General features: G+C 43.9%; 1 protein-coding gene across 1 annotated transcript in view; it reads right to left on the bottom strand.

Moving 5' to 3' along the window:
- Positions 1-2,567: 2,567 nt before the first annotated feature.
- Positions 2,568-20,318, bottom strand: part of MTURN (maturin, neural progenitor differentiation regulator homolog) — a 32,251-nt gene continuing 14,500 nt past the window's right edge. Inside the window, exon 3 of the mRNA XM_065938786.1 lies at positions 2,568-7,852. Within this exon, the coding sequence (XP_065794858.1) occupies positions 7,742-7,852 (111 nt within the window). The 3' untranslated portion in view covers positions 2,568-7,741. The remainder of the gene's footprint in view (positions 7,853-20,318) is intronic.

The raw sequence follows: 20,318 nt of genomic DNA on the forward strand, positions 1-20,318 counted from the left end.
TCCTGCATGGTTGCCATATTTTCCTGGAAAACAAGGAGAAAATTTCTCTGCTCCTTTAAATGCTGCCTAATGGGAAATGCCGACTTTATTCCTTGGCTGCCTAATTACAATCTGCTCAGATTTTTAGGAACATCATTGCTTTTTGCTGCAGAAAAGGGAAAAAGGTAGGTTATAAATCGGGAAAGTATTTCAAAGTTAGTGTTTGCCTACTACGAAACTAAAAGGAAAAGCAGAGGGTCAGCTCTTTGGGGATGTATTTCTGGAGTTTCCAAAGTATCAGGTGGCCAAATCCACTAAGGGAGCAGGAATGTTTGCTCCTCACCCATCGCCCCTCACCCCAGGTCAGCAGGAGGGCACGGTGGTGGTGGAGGGGGCACTATCTGCCAGCCCCTCCTGCACACGTGCCAGCCCACTGGCCCCAGTTCCGGTGCAGCGTACAAACACTGGGTTTTATTTTATTTCAACCCGTTTACATCCACAATGAAAACTAGGGACATGGGGAGGTCCCACTTGGCCTGACTTTATTATGAACACGAGATCCATTTCTAAAGGAAAGAAGACTATTCTTTACATCCCTAAGCAAATCACCCCAAATTTCCCCATCTTGTTATAGGTTTTTATTCTGTTTTCAGTATTTATTTACTTGGCTACCCCGGGTCTTAGTTGTGGCACACAGCATCTTCGATCCCCGTTGCTGCATACTGGTCCTTACTTGTGGCATGTGGGATTTTTTTTTTTTTTAGTTGTGGCAAGCGAATTCTTAGTTGTAGTATGTGGGATCTAGTTCCTTGACCAGGTATTGAACCCAGGACCCCTGCATTGGGAGCACGGAGCCTGAGTCACTCACTGGACTACCAGGGAAGTCCCCTATCCTGTATTCTTGATCACAAAAAGGAGGGACATGTAGGAAGGCAGGAGAAAATACCTAGGGAAGTCAGCACTGGAGCTAATACACGTCTACTATTTTGGCTGGGCTCTTTCTTTTTTTGTTGTTTTATTAGTGCTTACTTTTTATAGTAGCTTTAGAATCACAGCAAATGTGAGCAGAAGACAGATTTCCCATTGATCCCTGGTCCACACACATGTGTCAGTTTTCCCATTTCAACATCCCCCACATAGTGATGCATTTGAAGCCTACACTGACATACCTTATCACCCAGAGTCCATCATTTACATCAGAGTTCACTTGGTGTTGTATATTCTATGGGTTTGGCCAGATTTATAACGATATGGATTCACCATTACAGTATCACAGAGTAGTTTCCCTACTAAAAGTCCTAAAAATCCCCTCTGCTCCAACTATTAATCCCTCTCTTTTGGACTCTTTATTTCTAAAAGGGATCTTAGAGAACACAGGTTCAAAATGGAGAAATAGTTTTGCCAGTGTTGGTCATCCAGCCCTGGTTTCCTGAGAAAGCACTTTCCTTATAAACTTTGCTTCCCTCCTGCCCTGATCTCACTAGCCAAGACATGTCCCCACAACACTAGTGCCCCGAGGGAACTTGGAAATGAATCCATACTCTTATCTTTACAGATGAGGAAAGAGAGATGGGGGGTGGGGAGGTGACAGGCCTGTGATCACACAGCCAGTCAGGGAGGAGACTGGGTTAGAGCCTTGTCCTAGGACAACCAAGTAGAGAAAAAGTCTCTGCTAAGGGAACACTAGGCCCTGCACCTGGATAGAGTAGCAGGCTTGCATTTTTAAAAGTCTTATCTGTGAGGGACTTCCCTTGTGGTCCAGTGGCTAAAACTCCATGCTCCCAATGCAGAGAGTCCACGTTCGATCTCTGGTCAGGGAACTAGATCCCACATGCATCAACTAAGATCCGATGCAGCCAAATAAATATTAAAAACCAAAAGGTCTATCTGTGAGAGTGCTCGACTAACAGTAACAAGGGAGTTCTCTTATAAGAAAGGCTTTGAAGACCACATCACGGCCACTAAGTGAGGTCTGCAAGCTTGCACACTGCCCACCATTCAGCACAGTCTCCACGTTAAAACGAAGCAGCACAAGTTAAGTTACCTGAAACACACACATGAGCTTCTAGACTGTGTCTATTTCAGGCAATCGCAAATCTAATTTAACAATCTATGGAGACCTATTCATTTGGGGAAAGAAACTTGCTCTTAAATAATGGGACTTATTAACAACTTCCAGATTTATTCTTTAAATGCCACTGTTTCTGAATAACAAGTGGGAGGAAAGTAGTGGGAAATAGTGTCCTGTCATCACAGAATGACCACAGGTTTCTAATTGGTGCCATAATAGATTCCTGATTAGGACAAAAAAAAAAACAACTAAGGTTTGAAGGAAGAGTGGAAAATTACTAAACACCAGCTGCAGCATCAGAATAGATTAATGTTTCCAAATACATCAATTATTAACATCTGAATCGTATCAGTGGTTGTTGCAATCACATCCTCACTTGCCCACTCCCACCCCAGCCAGACCCCAACAACAGCAACCACAGAGCTGGCTGATAATCCCCAGTTCCCGTCCCCCTTTGGATCAAGTAAGGTGTCCTTTAGGACCAAACGTGGTGGAGACGGTAAACAAGAGGCACATGTCACCAGAGATCGAAGGCTCTTTAATAGCAAGCGTATGGTAATTACATCGTTGGATGAGATCCTCACCCGCAGGGGAGTGAGGAAGGAGCAGGTGTAGACAGGGTTCAATTTGGGGTTTACACTGCTGAAGCATCTAATGAAGGGCAACAGTTTTTGGCAACCCATTTCACAGTTCTGTAATTTACAAGAGATTTCTTCGAAAAGAAATATAAAGGCAAAGAAAGCATACACACCTGGCATGAAACATTTCTCACCTAAAAAACAAAAGCCCCAAACCATTCCTTGCTTTTGCTTCTGATGCGGCTAGCTCAACGTTGCTCTCCTACACAAATGAAGACTGTTCATAGATGGCTTCAGGTTTTCCCTAGAACTGACGGTTTCCTCTCTCCTCTAAAAAGCTGAGAAGATACAAAGCACTGCTCTGGATCTTATCTGCCTACTTATCAGAAGGTATTTAAAGTAAAAAATCAATCTGAAGAAACAAAAACAAAAGGAAAAAACAGGCAAAGGCAGTTTTTACAAAGAACAGACCGTCAGCTTTCTCCGTGGTACCGAACAACTTGAACGCACAGTTCTCAGCAAATTAAATGTTCATTTGTGTGTGGCCTGGCGCCTGCTTTTAACTACTTGTGCCTATTCAACCATACCGTGCTTTAAATGGACTTCCTACAACATGAAATGCTCACGGGTCCTCTGTTTCTGTAATCCAAATGTGAGTACAGATATCAAAGACAACACCTTATTAACAACCTGCCCAAGGAACATGAGCTTTATATATTTTACCACAGACACCACGTTGCCACGGATACCAGTGGCTACTGGCATTCTGGCAAGTCTGAGAATTAGTCTGCATAAAATCCAGAAGACTTCGGCCTTTCACCTCATACCTAGTATCACCAAGATAACTGATTGTGTCTTTATGGAAGAGGATTCATTTTTAATGCAGAACATCTGAGGCTTCTCTGGTACTCTGAAGACTAGACCGTCAGGCAATGGCATCTCTTTGGAGTTAACACTCACTAGAAGGAAGCTGGATCTGGGATCCACTTGAGTTTCAATTGTGCTCTTTCTACAATCCGGAAGCATGGTGGAGGAGGTGGGCTCTGCCCTCTGGCCAGCAGGGACATTTCTGATACAGACCCTTCTCTGCAACTGACAGCGAGGTCAATTTTGGTTCTCCTGCCTGCCAGGTGATCAGAGGCCCCTCTCAGATCTGACAGCACTTTGGAAATACAGGCTTCTCAGGCTGGTGGTTTAATGAGGAACAGAACTCCACCAATTTGCAGGATATCCACTGTCTCCTTGGCTGGGGTGGGGGTGGATTTTTAAAGCCACAAAGCCACCCCCCACTCAGGCCTTGCCTCTCAACAGGCAAGCAGTCCCTTTTCAGGGAAGCAGGACCCTGGTGAGATAGCCAGGAAAATAGTTCTCTTGTACTTTATAGAATAACTGCCTCTTGGCTTTATTTCTTTAAAGAGTCAGACCCTAACTCTGTCATGCTATTGAACACCTCACTCATCTCCTCCTACCACAGGTTAAGTCCTGCCTATTCTTAGGTGTCTTCACTCAAACCATGGGAAATCAGGTCTGTTCATACCATAGCTTCCCCACCTGTACATTTTAATATGCAAGATTTCTAAAATATAAATTCTGACAATGCTCTAGTATCACAGCTCCCCTGGGTACAGACACTTTGTGCTCTCATGAACCAGAAATGGTATTTAGAGATGTACTTGTGCTGGGGAAAGGTTTCTGCTCCTATGTGGACACTGACTGGGACAGGAGAGAGGTTTCACCTGCAGACACTGGAAACCTTGATTCTGGCACCAGGACACAAGGAGAACTCCTAAATAAGAGACTTTTCATGTTCTAGGCATGGGGGAAAAGCACTACGTGCTGCTGGGAGCCTGGAAGACTTGGGTGGACACTGGGGTCTCCAGGGTGATGACAGGCATACTATGGGGTCTCACCTCCCTCCAGAATCTGTTCTTCAACTCCCCAAAGTCTCTTCAGTATGATTATTAGGCAGGGAAAGTAATGGTACCACCATCAGAAAACTATTCCTGTGATTCACTCAAACCTGGGATCCAGGTTTTGTAATGTTATCACAGGCATGACTTCACAGTTAGGCCACAGTGATCAATAAGCAATCAACCATCCGCCTATTCACACACCCACCCACACTCACACACATGACTGTGCATACACACTCAGTCACTTCCTATTACTTCTCTCTCTCTCCCTGGATGACAGGGCAACAAAGTACTCATCTTTCACTCTCTCCCAGCTATTGCTCATGTGAATTCCCCTTCTCAGTTAAGTTAAACTTATTCTACTGCCAAAGCCTCAGTCTGTCAGGGTACCAGGAAAACCCTTGCCTTCCACAGCAAAGCACGCCAACGGGAATAAGTGTGTTTTGCACATTCCTGGGGGCCCTCCTTCACCTTCTCACCCAAGGAAAAGAATCTCATCAGCCCCTTAGCATCGGGGCTAAGGGGCTGTGAACACTCACAGACCAACACAAACAAGATTCATAAGGTTTTTCCTTTGCATTTCTTGAAGAGTTTCCTTGACTGTAGCTCTTTATACACACACACAATAAGACAGTTAAGGAAGGGCAGTGGTTCAAGCAGGAAGGCAAACACCGCCTGCTTTAGGTGAGTGAAGTGACTGGCCCAGGGTCACTGGCAGAGTCAGGACTAAAGCCAGGCCTCTCTCCTGGCTCCTGGTCTCCGCTCCTCCCGTGGAGCCACAGTGCCTCTCCAGTCAGTGTGACTGTGTGTTTGTGAGAGTTTAGCCAGGGAACCACTTTCACAATGAGAAGCACAGGCTGCCTGCGTCCCTGACCAGCCAGGTGAGGCTCCACAGTGAGCAAGCTCTAGTGCCAAACAGAGACTCCACAGCGCTGGTGGGTGTGTGTGTGCGCACGTGTGTCAGCGTGCACTGGAGCGGATGTGCACAGAGAAAACGAAGCTTTAGAGGAAACAATCTGATTCGCAAAGTTCTTTGGGGTTTTGCCACAAAAATAAGAAACACACAGCGATGTTCCCCCCAACCCCTGGGGGCAGAACAAAGACCAGATTTCTCCCCGGCATGGAATGGCTGAGTTTATCTCAGCTCAATTTTTATAAACAGAGAACATTCGCATAATAATACCAAAATGCATCTGGTCAAAGCCTAAACACTTTTTTCATAAAATACATTTTATATTAATGTCCATTCCATTTTCGAACATATGTAAATTTAGATTTTTAAGCCTCGAACTACAAAGTTTCCAATTTACCTCTGAATGGAGCAAGCTAGTCAAACGTCTTCATTTTGGTGGCAGAAGTCATCCTTTCGGCCTACTGTGTGAAAATGGAGCTTATGGATCTGGGAGGTGCAATTCCAATCACCTGTGCTCAGGTACACAGCCAATCAGAACACGGGCATGAGAGCAAGGCATGGAGTCTCCTTACCCCACTGGATGAAACCTCAAGGTTTGTTTTGTTAACAGGCTACTCTGAAGGAAATTCATTTCACTTCAAGTTAGCCTTTAATATGTCTTTCCAAGAAAAAAAAAAAAAATCAAGACAAAACGTGGGCACTGAAGCACGGATGGAAACCGCGAAATTATTTTACCCGATGACTTAAAACTGCAGGACACCATTTTAACCACGAGCAGCTGCGCTCCTCACAGCACCAATCAATTAAACAGAAAATGTTGAGATAATCAAGTTTACACCGACATGCCTGAAAGATATACAAGACTCCCATAAGCTCTGTGGCCTCTACTGCTGCTTTCTTAATCTAAAACTTTGACAACCCAACAGGCACATGTGTGCATGTTAACAACAGTTCCACCCCAGATGTTACGATTTGTCAAGTGTTGTAAAAGAAGCAGTCCGCATCTTTTATTAAAATCAGAGATGCAGAAGGGTCTAAGAAAAATGAATGTTTTAAATAATTCCATGTTAGCATTGCAAAGAATTTCCCCACTCAATGTTTGTGGCCAAAAGGTGACAGCAGTGTTTCCAGTTATTATCACAGTTGTTTCTGTGAGTTGTCTGACTATTTTGATCATTAAAACTTCCCCACTGAACCAAGCTAACCCATGATTTAGAAAGTCCCACCTTCATATCACTTTATGACTTCATTGCAGTTGAGTTCTTCAAAGCACTTGATTACAATTTTTAAATAAATTATAGAGTGGGATCCTTTTCTTGACTTTTTTGAAAGAATAAGAGATGAATTAAGGAAGTAAAGGATTCCATCATATTAAAAAAATTTTTTTTATCCTGCTTTATTTTCCTTTTAAATTTATCTATGGCTTCAAAGTTTAACTGGCACTTGGATTCGGGATGTTTTCATAATTTAATAAGTTGCCATCTTGTTATAAGGAGAGAAGGTAAATGTTTCATTTCATATGGGGGTGGCTTATAAACGTTTTCAAGAAATCAATAATTTATGTCACCCCATTTATATTCTCCACTTTAAATGTGGTTTTGGAATCAGCATGTTTTAAAATAATTGAACATGCAAGTAATGTTTCTACCTAACCATGAACCAGTTGCTCTATATCCAGGTAACTCAGTAATGGCAGAACACTTAAACAAAGGCTTCTTTGCCTCTCTTACCCTCTTAATCCAAAATTAAGTAATTCTCCTTTTCTGCCCGTGTATTTGCACTTGGGCAGTTTTAATGACTAGATATTAAAACTCATGCTTTATAAGCAAAACCTTCCACTTACACACACTTAAAAGGTACATTAAAAGTGCAGACTGCATTTCTTCTCTGCAATGCTTTCCCTCAATAACGTCACCTGTGATGACTCAATGCATATCCTTAATACATTCAGAGTTCTCGACATTTGAGTCAGCAAATGTTAATTCTCCAACATAAACTCAAGAGAGAACAGTCAGCCACAGAATGGACTCTAAATTCAAACTGGCAAAGGCTACCGAGACAACTCCATAGAGACCCACTGAAACGGGAGTAAAATTCAGGTCACTTCTGAGCAAAGCTCATCCCAGATATTGTGTGGTCATTAAAAAGGTATTTCATATTAATTTGGATGCTGGGAGTCAGACGTCCTGTTTCGAAGTGCTAATGCAAAATGCTAACCCAGGAGCTCACGACCCCACCCCAGGTACATGGGGCTCACGCTCCTTCTCGGGCGGGAGCCCCTGGAAGTCTACTGCTGGCTGACCCCCATCTGGGGGTGGTCCGCTTCTGGCTCCTCCTCTTCCACATCTGCACTGTACTCTTCAAAAGCGTCATCATCTGCATCCGGAAGCCCCAGTAACTACAGGGGAGAGAAGAGAAGCAGCTGTGAGTGCCCCGTGGCCAAAAGGCAGGAAGACAACCCAAGGCGGCTGATACGGATTCAGCAGCACTGATGACAAGGGAGGCAAGGAGGCACAATGGAGAAAAGACACTCTCTTCAATAAGTTGTGCTGAGAAAACTGGACGGCTCCATGTAGAAGAATGAAATTAGAACATTCTCTCACGTCACATACAAAAATAAACTCAAAATGAAGTAAGGATCTAAATGTAAGACCAGAAACCATAAAACTCCTACAAGGAAACATAAGCATAACACTCTTTAACATAAATTGTAGCAATTTTTTTTCTTGGATCTATCTCCTAAGGTAAAATAAATAAAAGGAAAAATAAACAAATGGGACCTAATGGAACTTAAAAGCTTTTGCACAGCAAAGGAAACCACTGACAATACAAAAAGACAACCTACTGAATAGGAGAAATATTTGCAAATTATATGACTATTAAAAAGCAGAGACATTACTTTGCCAACAAAGGTCTGTCTAGTCAAGGCTATGGTTTTTCCAGTGGTCATGTATGGATGTGAGAGTTGAACTGTGAAGAAAGCTGAGTGCTGAAGAATTGATGCTTTTGAACTGTGGTGTTGGAGAAGACTCTTGAGAGTCCCTTGGACTGCAAGGAGATCAGTCCTGGGTTTTCATTGGAAGGACTGATGCTGAAGCTGAAACTCCAATACTTTGGCCACCTCATGCGAAGAGTTGACTCATTGGAAGAGACCCTGATGCTGGGAGGGATTGGGGGCAGGAGGAGAAGGGGACGACAGAGGATGAGATGGCTGGATGGCATCACTGACTTGATGGACATGAGTTTGAGTAAACTCTGGGAGTTGGTGATGGACAGGAAGGCCTGGTGTGCTGCAATTCATGGGGTCGCAGAGTCAGACACGACTGAGAGACTGAACTGAACTGAACTGAACTGAACTGAACTACACTGTTGATTAGAATGTAAATTGGTGCAGGCACTATGGAAAACAGGATGGAGGTTCCTCAAAAAGCTAAAAACAGAACTACCATACGACCCAGCAATTCCACTCCTGGGTATGTATCTGAAGAAAACAAAAATACTAACTCAAAAAGACACAGGTACCCCAATGTACACAGCAGCATTATTCAAAATAGCCAAGATGTGGAAGTAACCTAAATGTCCACCAACAGATGACTGGATAAAGAAGACGCAAGGCACACATACACACACACAAACACACACATACACTGGAGTTATTACTCAGCCATGAAAAACAATGAAATTCTGCCACTTGCAACAACATGGATAAACCTAGAGAGTATTATGCTTAGTGCAATAAGTCAGATAGAGAAAGACAAATACTCTGTTATCACTTATATGTGGAATCTAAAAAATCATAAGAATGCGTATAACAAAACAGAAAAAAACTCATAGATAGAGAACAAACTTGTGGTGACCAATGGGGAGAGGAAAAGGAGAAAGGGGCAAAATAGCAGTAGGGGATTCAGAGATACAAACAGCTATGTATAAAGTAAATAAGCATGTCAATGTATGACAAACACCACTACAATAATGTAAAGTAATTAGCCTCCAACTAATAAAAATAAATGAAAAAAAATAGTTAATTAGGAGAAAAAAGTAAATAAACAACAAGAATATATTGTATAGCATGGGGGATTATAGCTATTGTTATGTAATAACTTAAATGGAATGTAACTATAAAAATATTGACTCATTACACTATGTTGCATACCTGAAACTAACAAAATGTTGCAAATAAACTATACTTCAATAAAGAAAATTCAACAGCACTTAACAGGACTCAGTACAGCAGCTATGGATATCTCATGGACGTCAACTACCTTTATAATTATTTTCATAAACTTATTTGATGGAAATGTCAATTGCTCAATGGATTGGTGCTCACACAGCCAGTAGGTTTTATCAGAGTCTAGAGAGTCTCTACCTTTAAGTATCACCCACATATAATATTTATGCACACACAGATATCTGGGCTGTCAGCAGCAGTACAATGAACAGTGCTGACTATCCCATCAAGATGTTAATATCTATTCCCCTCTATATTTTCTCCTATAAAAATGCATGCTGCTATTATTCATATGTAAAAACACAGAAACTACTAAAACATTCAACAAAATGGTTAAAATAAACTATGGTGCATCCATAAAATGGAATCTTATATATTCACTTAAAGTAATATTTTTTAATAATCTAATGATATAAGAAAATGTACTGGACTTCCCTGGTGGTCCAGTGATTAAGAATCCACCTGCCAATGCAAGGGACATTGGTTCAATCCCTTGTCTGGGAAGATCCCACATGCCTCAGGGCAAATAAGTCCACAGGTCACACCTACTGTGCCTGTGCTCTAGAGCCCAGGTCCCACAAAAGAAGCCACCACAATAAGAAGCCCACACACCGCAACTAGAGAAAGCCCATGCACAGCAATGAAGACCCAGCCCAGCCAAAAATAAATAAAAATAATTAAAAAAAAACGTTCTTGTGTATAAAAAGATGATGAAAATTACATTTTCATTATGATACAATTTTTTTTAACTATACACAAATGCAAAGAAAAAAAGATTTCAATGAAATAAGCCCAAATTTTAAGAGGAGTTTTTTAGGCAATGTGATTATGGATAATTTTTTTCTTTTTGATCTTTCTGTATTTTCCAAATGCTCTATAATTATCATCAAGGAAATTCACAATAAATACACAGTAAACATTTTCTTAATGCACTGGCTGGTCCTGGGTTAGAAACTGTGAGTGCCCCTTGCTGGGTCAGTTCAGTATGGATGAATGCTCTGGTGCCGGCAGGAAGCCATGGCTGTGGGCATCTTGGCCTTGTCTGTGATCCAGGGCTGCCAACGCTCAGCTCCTTGATGAAACTTTCTCACATGTGGCTCCTTGGTTAATCATTTTTAGGCAAGGATCAACCATTTTCAGGCCACTTCACTGAATGACCCTATGATCCAAAGACTAAATGCATTAGGACAAAGTAAGATGGACTGTTCCATTGACTCTGTACTGCCTCCCAGCACCCTGCCATCCTCCCCCTTGCCATTCCCTCTCAAAGACTTCCAGGAGGAAAGGGTAAGCAGAGTCCTGACCAAAGAAACACCTTTACCCTGAAGTTCTCAGACCACAACTCTTTTACAGGTCTCAGAGAGCTCTCTGAACACACTAGGGACAAAAATCATCTGCTGGGCATCATGGATCATATGATGCATGGGGTCTGCCAAGGCACCATGACCAACTGCAGACATGAGCTCAAAAGGCTGCAGCTGTCTCAGAGACACTGCTGGCTGTGGAGAAAGGCAGGGAGGGTACATCTTGTCTCCACAGTGTGTGCTGGGGAGAAGTGAGAAGCCCCTTTCTCATACCACTGCCTCCCTTCTGTATCTTAGTGGATGGAAAAAAAGGTAAAGTTGGACTCCAAGCAGGGAAAAAAGATGGTTGGTTACAACGAACATAGTTGACTAATATTTTGGGGTTCAGCTTTAAGAGCTGCTGGATGACACAGCAAGGTGAAAGTATCCCATGAACGGTACCACTGAAGTAGCTGATAAAACATAAACATTGCTGCTCTGACCAAGAACCTCAGAGTCACTGAAATGCTAAAAGAAGACTCATGAATTCAATAAGAAATGTAATTTCTCATTGTACTGAAGGGATGCCCCTTAAAAGAGGAATGGTCATTGGATTCCTTTTCAGTTAACAAATCCGACTGGCTGTCTGGAGCCTTGGGTTCAAGACGATTCTGAGGCTCAGTGGGGAAGATCCTGTTCAGTTAGCAATGGCTGTCACAGGTACAGAAAGTGCAGCTGAGGCATGCATCTATATACTGGCCATCTTGTCCTAAAGTGACATGTCACTGATTATCCTTTGTCATTATACTTTTACATAATTCACATGGATCCAAACTGTAGGTACCCCTTACCCACCCTCTCCTCAGCTTAGGTTGGCTTGTTAGAAGGGGTTCCAGCAAGTCAAGCGTGAAACCCTTCCCCTCTCCTCTGCCCAGCTTCCCACCTTATCTTCTGTGTGAATCCAAAGCACATAGGTCTAGGTCCAGAGCATCAGCCACACTGGGAGGCCCTTCTCTTTGGCAGGAAATATTCAGATGCTAATTTGAGAGCTCAACATCCCTATCCTTGGGCTTCCAAGGAGTGCTAGTGGTAAAGAACCCGACTGCCAATGCAGGAGACTTGAGAGACATGGGTTTGATCCCTGGGTAGGGAAGATCCCTTGGAGGAAGGCATGGCAACCCATTCCAGTATTCTTGCCCGGAGAATCCCATGGACAGAGGAACCTGGTGGGCTACAGTCCATAGGGTTGCAAAGTGTCAGACACACCTGAACCAACTTAGCATGCATGCATGTACCCCCCATCGTTATAGAGAGAGAGAGAGAGAAAAGAAGTAGCTCTCAATGGCTGTCAGGACATTTCAGGTACCTTAGTAAAGGGTCTGCAGATTCATTGAGAGGTTCTGTGGAAAAGGCACTGGACCTGGCAGCTGGAAGCCAGGGTTCTGGTCGGGGGACCCCACCTTCGCTGAGCCTCAGCATCCTTCTCTGCAAAGGACAGCCGCTCTACTCCAGAGAAACTACATCCTTCTCTGTAAAGGACAGCCGCTCTACTCCAGAGAAACTACGGAGATTAAATGAGAAAGTGAACATGGCCATGGTCTGTAAACCATACAGCCTCATATGAATCATCTAGTTACAAAGACTGTCTGTTTCTCATTTTAAAGCACAGCCAGTTCAGTGATTCAAGGGGACTAATGATGCATGAGTAGCCTGTCTCCACCCCCGGCTACTACTTCTCTCTTCTGCTGGGCTTGCTTCTTCGACCCCCTCATGGCTAATCAGTCCTAGGAAGTAGGACGAGAACTAAGAAACTCAGTTCTATCAGCCTCTTTATTTGATTCCCAGGGTTCCATTCCAATGAACCAACCAATTCTGTCATACTTTGGATTCAATCATAAGAGTTAGTATTGGTTAGGCTACTGTGCTAGGTACGGTATAAGTAGCTTTCTGTACATGAATTCCTTTGGTCTTCATAATAATCCTATGTGGTAGATATTATTATTATCTCTCCTTTACAAAGAGATGTTGAGTAAATTTGCCCAGTGTTACCCAGGAAGCATCAGAGGAGGATTCAAAACCAGGCCACCGGGTTGTAGACTTTACGTAGCTAACCACCAGGCTACACAGGAGATTCCCTTCCAGCTGTCCATGCTATTTCTATAGCTGGAGGCTTCAGTCTTTTCAACTAGGTAATAAACATTAAAAAAAATTCAATATGCAGTGTTAGCATCAACATTTATGAGTATGTGCAATTTGGAAGCATGCAGAGGAGAATGAAAAAAGCAAAAGAGCAAGAAAGGACGCCATACAGAAATGTTACCATCTAGCATTCCCACCGCGGCCTCCACTGTCATCTTTGGAAGATAAGTCTAACTTCCGGGTTACCAGAGGTGGGGGCAGGGTGGCGAGGGAGAATTGGATGAAGACAGTCAAAAAGTACAAACTTTCAGTTATAAGTTATCAATAAGTAAATACTAGGGATGTAATGTACATCATGGTAAATATAATTAAACATTGCTGCATGCTATATAAGAAAGTTGTTAAAACTGTAAATCCTAAGAGTTCTCATTACAAGAGAGAAAGGTTTTATTTTCTATTTCATTTTGTATCTGTATAAGATGATGGATAGTCACGAAACTTACTGCGATAATTATTTTTCATGATGTATATAAGTCAAATCACTATGCTGTACACTATAAACTTATACAATGCTTTATGTCAATTACATCCCAATAAAACTGGGGAAGAAAAAGAATAGACTGAAGAGCCAGACTGGAAAAACAAATAAATTTAATTACTGGGTCCAAAATTTTAACAGTCAAGAAGACATATCAGAAACAGGAGTATAAACAGATTGGGAAGAATCCTGAGTCCTTGCTTTAACTGTACCCACACATTCTTATGAGGAAAAAGACAGGCCAAGAAACCCTGTCAAGTATATTTGAATTACTCCTGATAGAATCATTCACTTTTAGTAAAATTTTTTCACTTGCCTGGAAAAAACCTTTATGATTGCTCTGGACAACAATGATAGCATTCCCAGGGTCTTGCTCCTTCGGAAGTGTCTCTGAGCACATAAGAACTACTGGAGTCCACCCATCCTAACAGAGTTGTACCTAATGGGCAGAGGCACCAATCCTTGAGAACTAAAGCTCTTTGGACCCATGAGAGGATCGGTTATCTGCAAAACTAACTCCAGGTCTTTTTAAAGGTAGTATAAACTAGCTGAGGCTGAAATCAGTTGGCATTTAGCATCTGCTATCTCTAAAGGTGGCACTCAAGCACTCAGATTATAGTGTCTTTATAAAAGGAGACAGTAACTAGGCCTTGGAGTGCATGGTCAACCAGCTAGCATCTGGGGCTTCCAGGAAGAGCCCTGTGGCTTCTGAGGTCCCTGTAAGCTCCTTCCAGAGGACTTTTTGAAGCAGCATTTCTCATAGCTTGCTGTGTATATGACTCACCTAGGGATCTACCTGAAAGGGAGACTATGATTCAGTGGGTCTCAGGTGGGACCCAAGATTCTGCTTTGCTAACAAGCTCCCAGGTGATGGGGATACTGCTGATCCAGAAACCACAGTCTGAGAACTGAGACTCTAAAGCATTTGGGAAATTTGTCACTGTTTATCTTAAGCCAGGAGAAGAGAACGGCAGAGCATGAGATGGTTGGATGGCATCACTGATTCAGTGGACATGAACTTGGGCAAACTCCAGGAGGTAGTGAAGTGAAGGACAGGGAGGCTGGGCGTGCTACAGTCCATGGGGTCAAAAAGACACTACTTAGCCACTGAACAAAAACAACGATCTTAAGCCATGATGCTGGTGCTACCAATAAACCTCTGATGGGATCCTGGTTAATCTGTCTTCTCCATAATAGGAAAAGTAAATAGTTAAGCGGCAAGAGTGATATAAGACCCAAATGGGCAAGAGCAATAGGTACTCCCTTACTTTAGGGGCTATCATACCCTAAATGACAAGGGTTTGAATGTTCAAAACATGAGCAAACAACAAATGCCATGATAAACTTAAATTGTCAGCGTTCAATGTGGTTTTCTTCTGGATGTGGTTGGCTGTTTTGTGTTTGTTTTTCTTATCATATTTTTTGAAGTATAGTTAATTTATAGCATTGTTAATTCAATGTGTCTTTATTAAAACCCACATTTGTGCATACGCTTTCCTATCAGACTTTATGACCCACTGGGGTAGCTCCCCACAGGTGGATTCTTTCTCTTCTTCCAGACTCTTGAGCAGACTAGAGGAGTAGAAGCAAGAAATGAACTTTTTCTGGGTCACAAAGGGTTTTCCTGTGGGGTTTAATCCCTAGCTCCCCAGTCATTAGTGGCAAAAAAATTACCAGTCTTGCTCATGTCAGTAAGACAGAATTAAGGAAAATTTTCTTGTGGAAATGTCTCTGCTTCTCAAAAGAAAAAAAAAAACGTGGAGTCACATAGCAACCCCAGGGAGAGGATGAAGGTCAATCTGAGTGAGAAAACCTGGAAAAAGCGTGGGCCCTCACTCAGTGAAGGGCCATGAAAGCAACATCAACCAAAACAGCACAGAGAATTGTCATAGCAACAGGTGCCTCGTGACCCTAACGTCCACAGTGCTGGTAAGAGAAGGAAGAATGACACTCCAGGAGAATAGAGTAAAGCTTTGAGAGAGCTGAAAGGCAAAGATGAGGTTTGGTTTTACAGCTAACTTGGAAATGGTAAACTCTCTCTTCTCTTGTGAACTGTTCTCTAACCAGGGGGGAGACTGTCAATCACTACTAAGTATAAGATACAAAAACATGGAGGGGATAAAAAGGAATGGTATGGTCAATATTACTTAGACCTATAACCACTCTTTCATTGATTAGCTCACTCATGTGATAACCAGCGACCATCAATTCAGGGCCACTTAAACAAGAAAAAGGCAGGACTCCAACAATTCTCCAACTCACATTTATCGAAGCTACTGACAGGAGTCTCTGAAGTCATTACTGGTCTCAGGACACAGAGAAACCCATCTGCTCACAAACTGCAGTGACAGCCTACTTGGTGTTGTCACTGAACACATGTACCATTTGAATACGACAATCCGGCAGCAAGGAGAAAAACTAGGTAGAAGCTAGGAGGCCCCTGGAGTGCAGCAGAGTATGGGTAAGTCCAGGAGGGAGGCTGCCCTGCTCCATCCATGGAGTCACATATCCACCTAATAAGCATTTCCTAACAGCAGTTATGAGCTGGAAACGGAGCTGTAGTTATTGTTTAGTCACTAACTCATGTCCTATTCTTTGCAACCCCATAGACTGTAGCCCACCAGGCTCCTCTGTCCATGTGATTTCCCAGGCAAGAATACTGGAGTGGGTAGCCATATCCTTCTTCAGGGGATCTTCCTGACCCAGAGACTGAACCGGAGTCTCTTGCATTGGCAGGCGGATTCTTTACTGCTGAGCCACCAGGGAAGCCCCTGGAAATGAAGACTAACCTTGCTAGGGTGGCTGGGCTTTGACAGTCCTGTGTGTCTTCTGATTCTGAAGCTCTCCGTGCATCCATAAGACAGTGAAATATGTATGACCCCCATTGTAAAGATGCGAACACTAAGGCTGAACAACCTGCTAGAGGCCACACAGGATAGGAGCTGGCCAGGCCGGGGCTGAGCCACCATGCCCCACGTATGAATATCTCTAAGGTTCTCTCAGTAAAGGAGCCAAGGCAGGCCTTCCTGGTCTTTATTCTTGGCCAGCCCTCCTCGCCTGCTGACCTGATCCAGATCTTGCCCTTTCTTCAAGTCTTACCTCCCTGGGAAGCCCCTGCCCATACTTCATTCCTCAATGAGCCCACTCACTTCTGAGATTCCCAGTCCTCTGGACACATCATGGACAAGAAAACATTAAAAAAAAATCACAACATAGTTCCTGATCATATATGGTTTCTGTAACATCATGGAAAATTGAGAGAAAGTCCAGAAAAGAAAGTATCATTCATAGCCTTGTCACCAGAGGTTCCTTGGTCCTGTGTCCCTCTGGGGGAGAGGAGCATCTGGTCATCCCTCTTGTAGCACTAGCACTCCACCCCAGTGAGCTGCATGGATGAAGTACCGAATGGACGATTATCATTTTGCCAAAATCACTGTTGATAAACTTTTGGCTATAATACCTCAACACTACCCCTTGAAAATCCTTTACCTTAGCCAGATGATTCTGTTAATAAGTATGTGCTGAAATGACTTAGCAAATGGTTTTCTCTCTCCACCAAAAACCTAAAAGTCCTACGAAAGCTCACCTCTCATCAGTATTTTGCCAAGCGTCCCCATCCCATCCATGTCAATACCAGCCTTTAGTCAATGCTTCTCATGTGTGCTGTGCTGCACTAGGTCCCCAACAAAAACTGTGTCGTTCAGGCTTCACAGCAACCCTAAGGTAACTATCGTCATTTGTTTCCTAGCTTTAACAGACGAGGAAACTGAGAAACAGCGTCAAGTAATTTAGCGGAGGTCACACAGCCAGCAAGTGGCAGACCTGGGATTTGAATCCAGGCAGCCTGCCCCCCAGAGCATGGGTTCTTCATCACTGTAGTAACCTGATTCTGCATAACTAGGTCAAGGGACCACAACCATCATGCTGCGGTCGGTGCCTGTTCACTGGCATCCTCTCAGAAAACACTTCCCCAAAGAACCAGCAGAGTGGAGCAAGGAGACAGGGAATGGAACTCCCTCCCTCCATCGGCATGGCGTCAGGCAGTGTCTGGACCAAAATCAGTGCTTGGTCAGGTAACCTGGGCTTTCTTTGTACTTTTCTGTGGTTGCCTCTCCTCCCAGAAAGCCAGCTCCTAGAGCACCAGGACTAGGCACCGCTCCTGTCTCCAAAAGGAGCTTCCCAGGTGGCGCAGTGGTAAAGAAACCACCTGCCAATGCAGGAGACACAAGAGACAAAGAGATGCGAGTTCGATTCTTGGGCCAGGAAGATCCCCTGGAGAAGGAAATGGCAACCGACTCCAGGATTCTTGCCTAGAAAATCCCATGGACAGAGGAGCCTGGTGGGCTACAGTCCATGGGGTCGAAAACAGTCAGACACGACTGAGCACGCACATCTGTCTCTTACTCGCCAGAGCGTCGCTTTGGCAAATAGCAGATGATCCTGCATTTTTGTTAATTATGTTATGAAGAGACAGAGGAAAAAGAGGAAGGTAAGATGGTGAATAAGAAAAAGAATAATTACTTTTTCTTGTCAAATCCAACAACAGATTTCTCTGGTAGGGCACGGACTTTGTGAGATTGGTTGCTTTGGCAAGGGAGGGGCGGGGAGGCAAACAGAAAGCGGGGAGAAGTCTACAAAATGGGAAGGTCTAAAGGTAAACAGCGCTACCGTAGTATGCTGAGTCTCCTGGGCAGGACGCGGGGGAGGGCCAGGAGATGACGCCATGCTTTCGGTCCAGGCAGGCAGGCATGTGTGGGCTTCAGCAAAGTGAACTGACTCTGCTTGACTGCTGCCCCCAAAGGCAGCAGAAAGCTGTCAATAGAAAGGTCCTTATCTTTCTGGAAACACTGCACAAGATAGGGGCTGGCAATGGGCCTGCCAAGGGAAAACAAGGATTCAAAGCCATGAATGAGGCTGTTCTAAGAAGAAGGTGAAAATATTCCTCCTGTGGTTTCCCCAACTATTTAAAAAAAAAAAAAAAAGCAGCTGCACAATTGGATCAGATTATCAAAACTTTTCAGGGAAATGACACACTCAAGTTCACCTGCTTGATAACCTTGCAGCATTGTGTTACTTCAACAAACACCATGAGCTATGACAGCAACAAGACCCTTTCCTGAGTCATAACCTAAGCCTCCTTTACATGAAACGTCCTTTTTTTTATAAAATAAAATAGATAAATAGCAGTGGGGGAAAAGGCACTCTTCTGTGGAGAGGGAGAGGGTAAAAGCTTCCCTCCTGATCTCCAGGAGTCCTTCACTCAGGTCTGTAACACTCCCTTCTCATCCAATCTAGGGCACATCCTAACTGAGAGAAACCCAAGCCTGTGTGTATTTCACCCTCAGCAGCCCTGAGAAGGCACTTCCCTGAAGACAAAAAACTCTGCTAGAGCGCCCAGCACGCAAAAGCTTTCCTAGCAAAGGGGGCCTCGCACCAGGCAAAGGCCCCACCTTGGGAGCACCATCCTGCCCACTTTGGCAGAAGTCTCCACTTGAGAAATGAAATCAGGAAGCCCAACAGCTTTAATAAAATCTGTGTGCCTCTGTTACACAAAGCAGCTTGATCTGAAAGAAAGTATTCAATCAAGTCAATCGCTTTTAGCTAAATATGTGGATTTTTTGGACTGCATTTTTTCCCCTTGTATACAGCTGCCTGGTTGCTTAAGCACAGACGCAGGCTTAGTAAAATAAGATGGCAGGAGGGGCTCTGGTGGGAGCTCACCTTCCCCAGTGAAGCACATTCTGCAGATAACCTGTTGCTGGCCACCTCAGGTGAGAGAACCAGGTGGCCAGCTCAAGAGTGGACCCTCTGTGGAAACCAGCTGCAAAGTGAGTACCATCTGCTAATCAGATATTTCGGCGGGGGGGGGGGGGGGGGGGGGTTGGGGCAGGGGAAGGTAAGATTTAAGGGAACCCATTTTTTTTTCTTTAACTTTTGCCTTCTTTGATGTCTCTACTTGGATGTCTAACAGGCATTTCAAACACTGACAAGTCTACAACTGAAGTCTTGGTGGTCTCACTCCCCAAGTTTCTTCCTGCAGCTTTCCCCATTTCAGTAAATGAACGCTATTCCCTTCAGTGAGTAGATGAGGAACTCTGGAGTCATCCTCATCTTCTTTTTGGATGACAGCCACAGCCTCCTCACGGGCTCCCTGCACCCCTCTCCCCCTCGCAGCCTGCTCTCTACTAGGTGGGTCTCTCTGGTGCTCAAGCCCTTCAGAGGCTCCCCAGGTCAAGTCCTTCTGTGACCCGCAAGCCCCGGAAATTCCTCAGGTTCATCTCTCACCTCTCCTGCCTTCCCCCTTCACTCGGGCCACACCAGCCTCCCCTTGTTCCCTGACCCTGGCTTTCTCTCCCCCTGTGGTTGTAGCTGCTGTTCTCTCTACCTGGAAAGCTCTTCCTGCGGATCGCCTCATGGCCCACATCTCACTTCAGTTTCACTCAAGTAACCTTCTCAGTAAAGCATTGCCTGCTCCCCTAATCAAAACTGTCAGTGCCTCAGACACTTCTCACCCCCTTTCCCTGACTCATGTTGTTTTCTCCTTGGCACCTGTCACTAACACGTTATGTGTTGTCCTCATTTATCTTGTCTCCCTGACACTAGAATACAAGCCCCATGAGATCTAAGATTTTCATCTGTCTGGTTCAAGTGCTAGGGATAGAGCAGTCAAGAGTGT

This window comes from Muntiacus reevesi, chromosome 6, assembly GCF_963930625.1.
Source record: "Muntiacus reevesi chromosome 6, mMunRee1.1, whole genome shotgun sequence".
NCBI classification, from domain to species: Eukaryota; Metazoa; Chordata; class Mammalia; order Artiodactyla; family Cervidae; genus Muntiacus; species Muntiacus reevesi.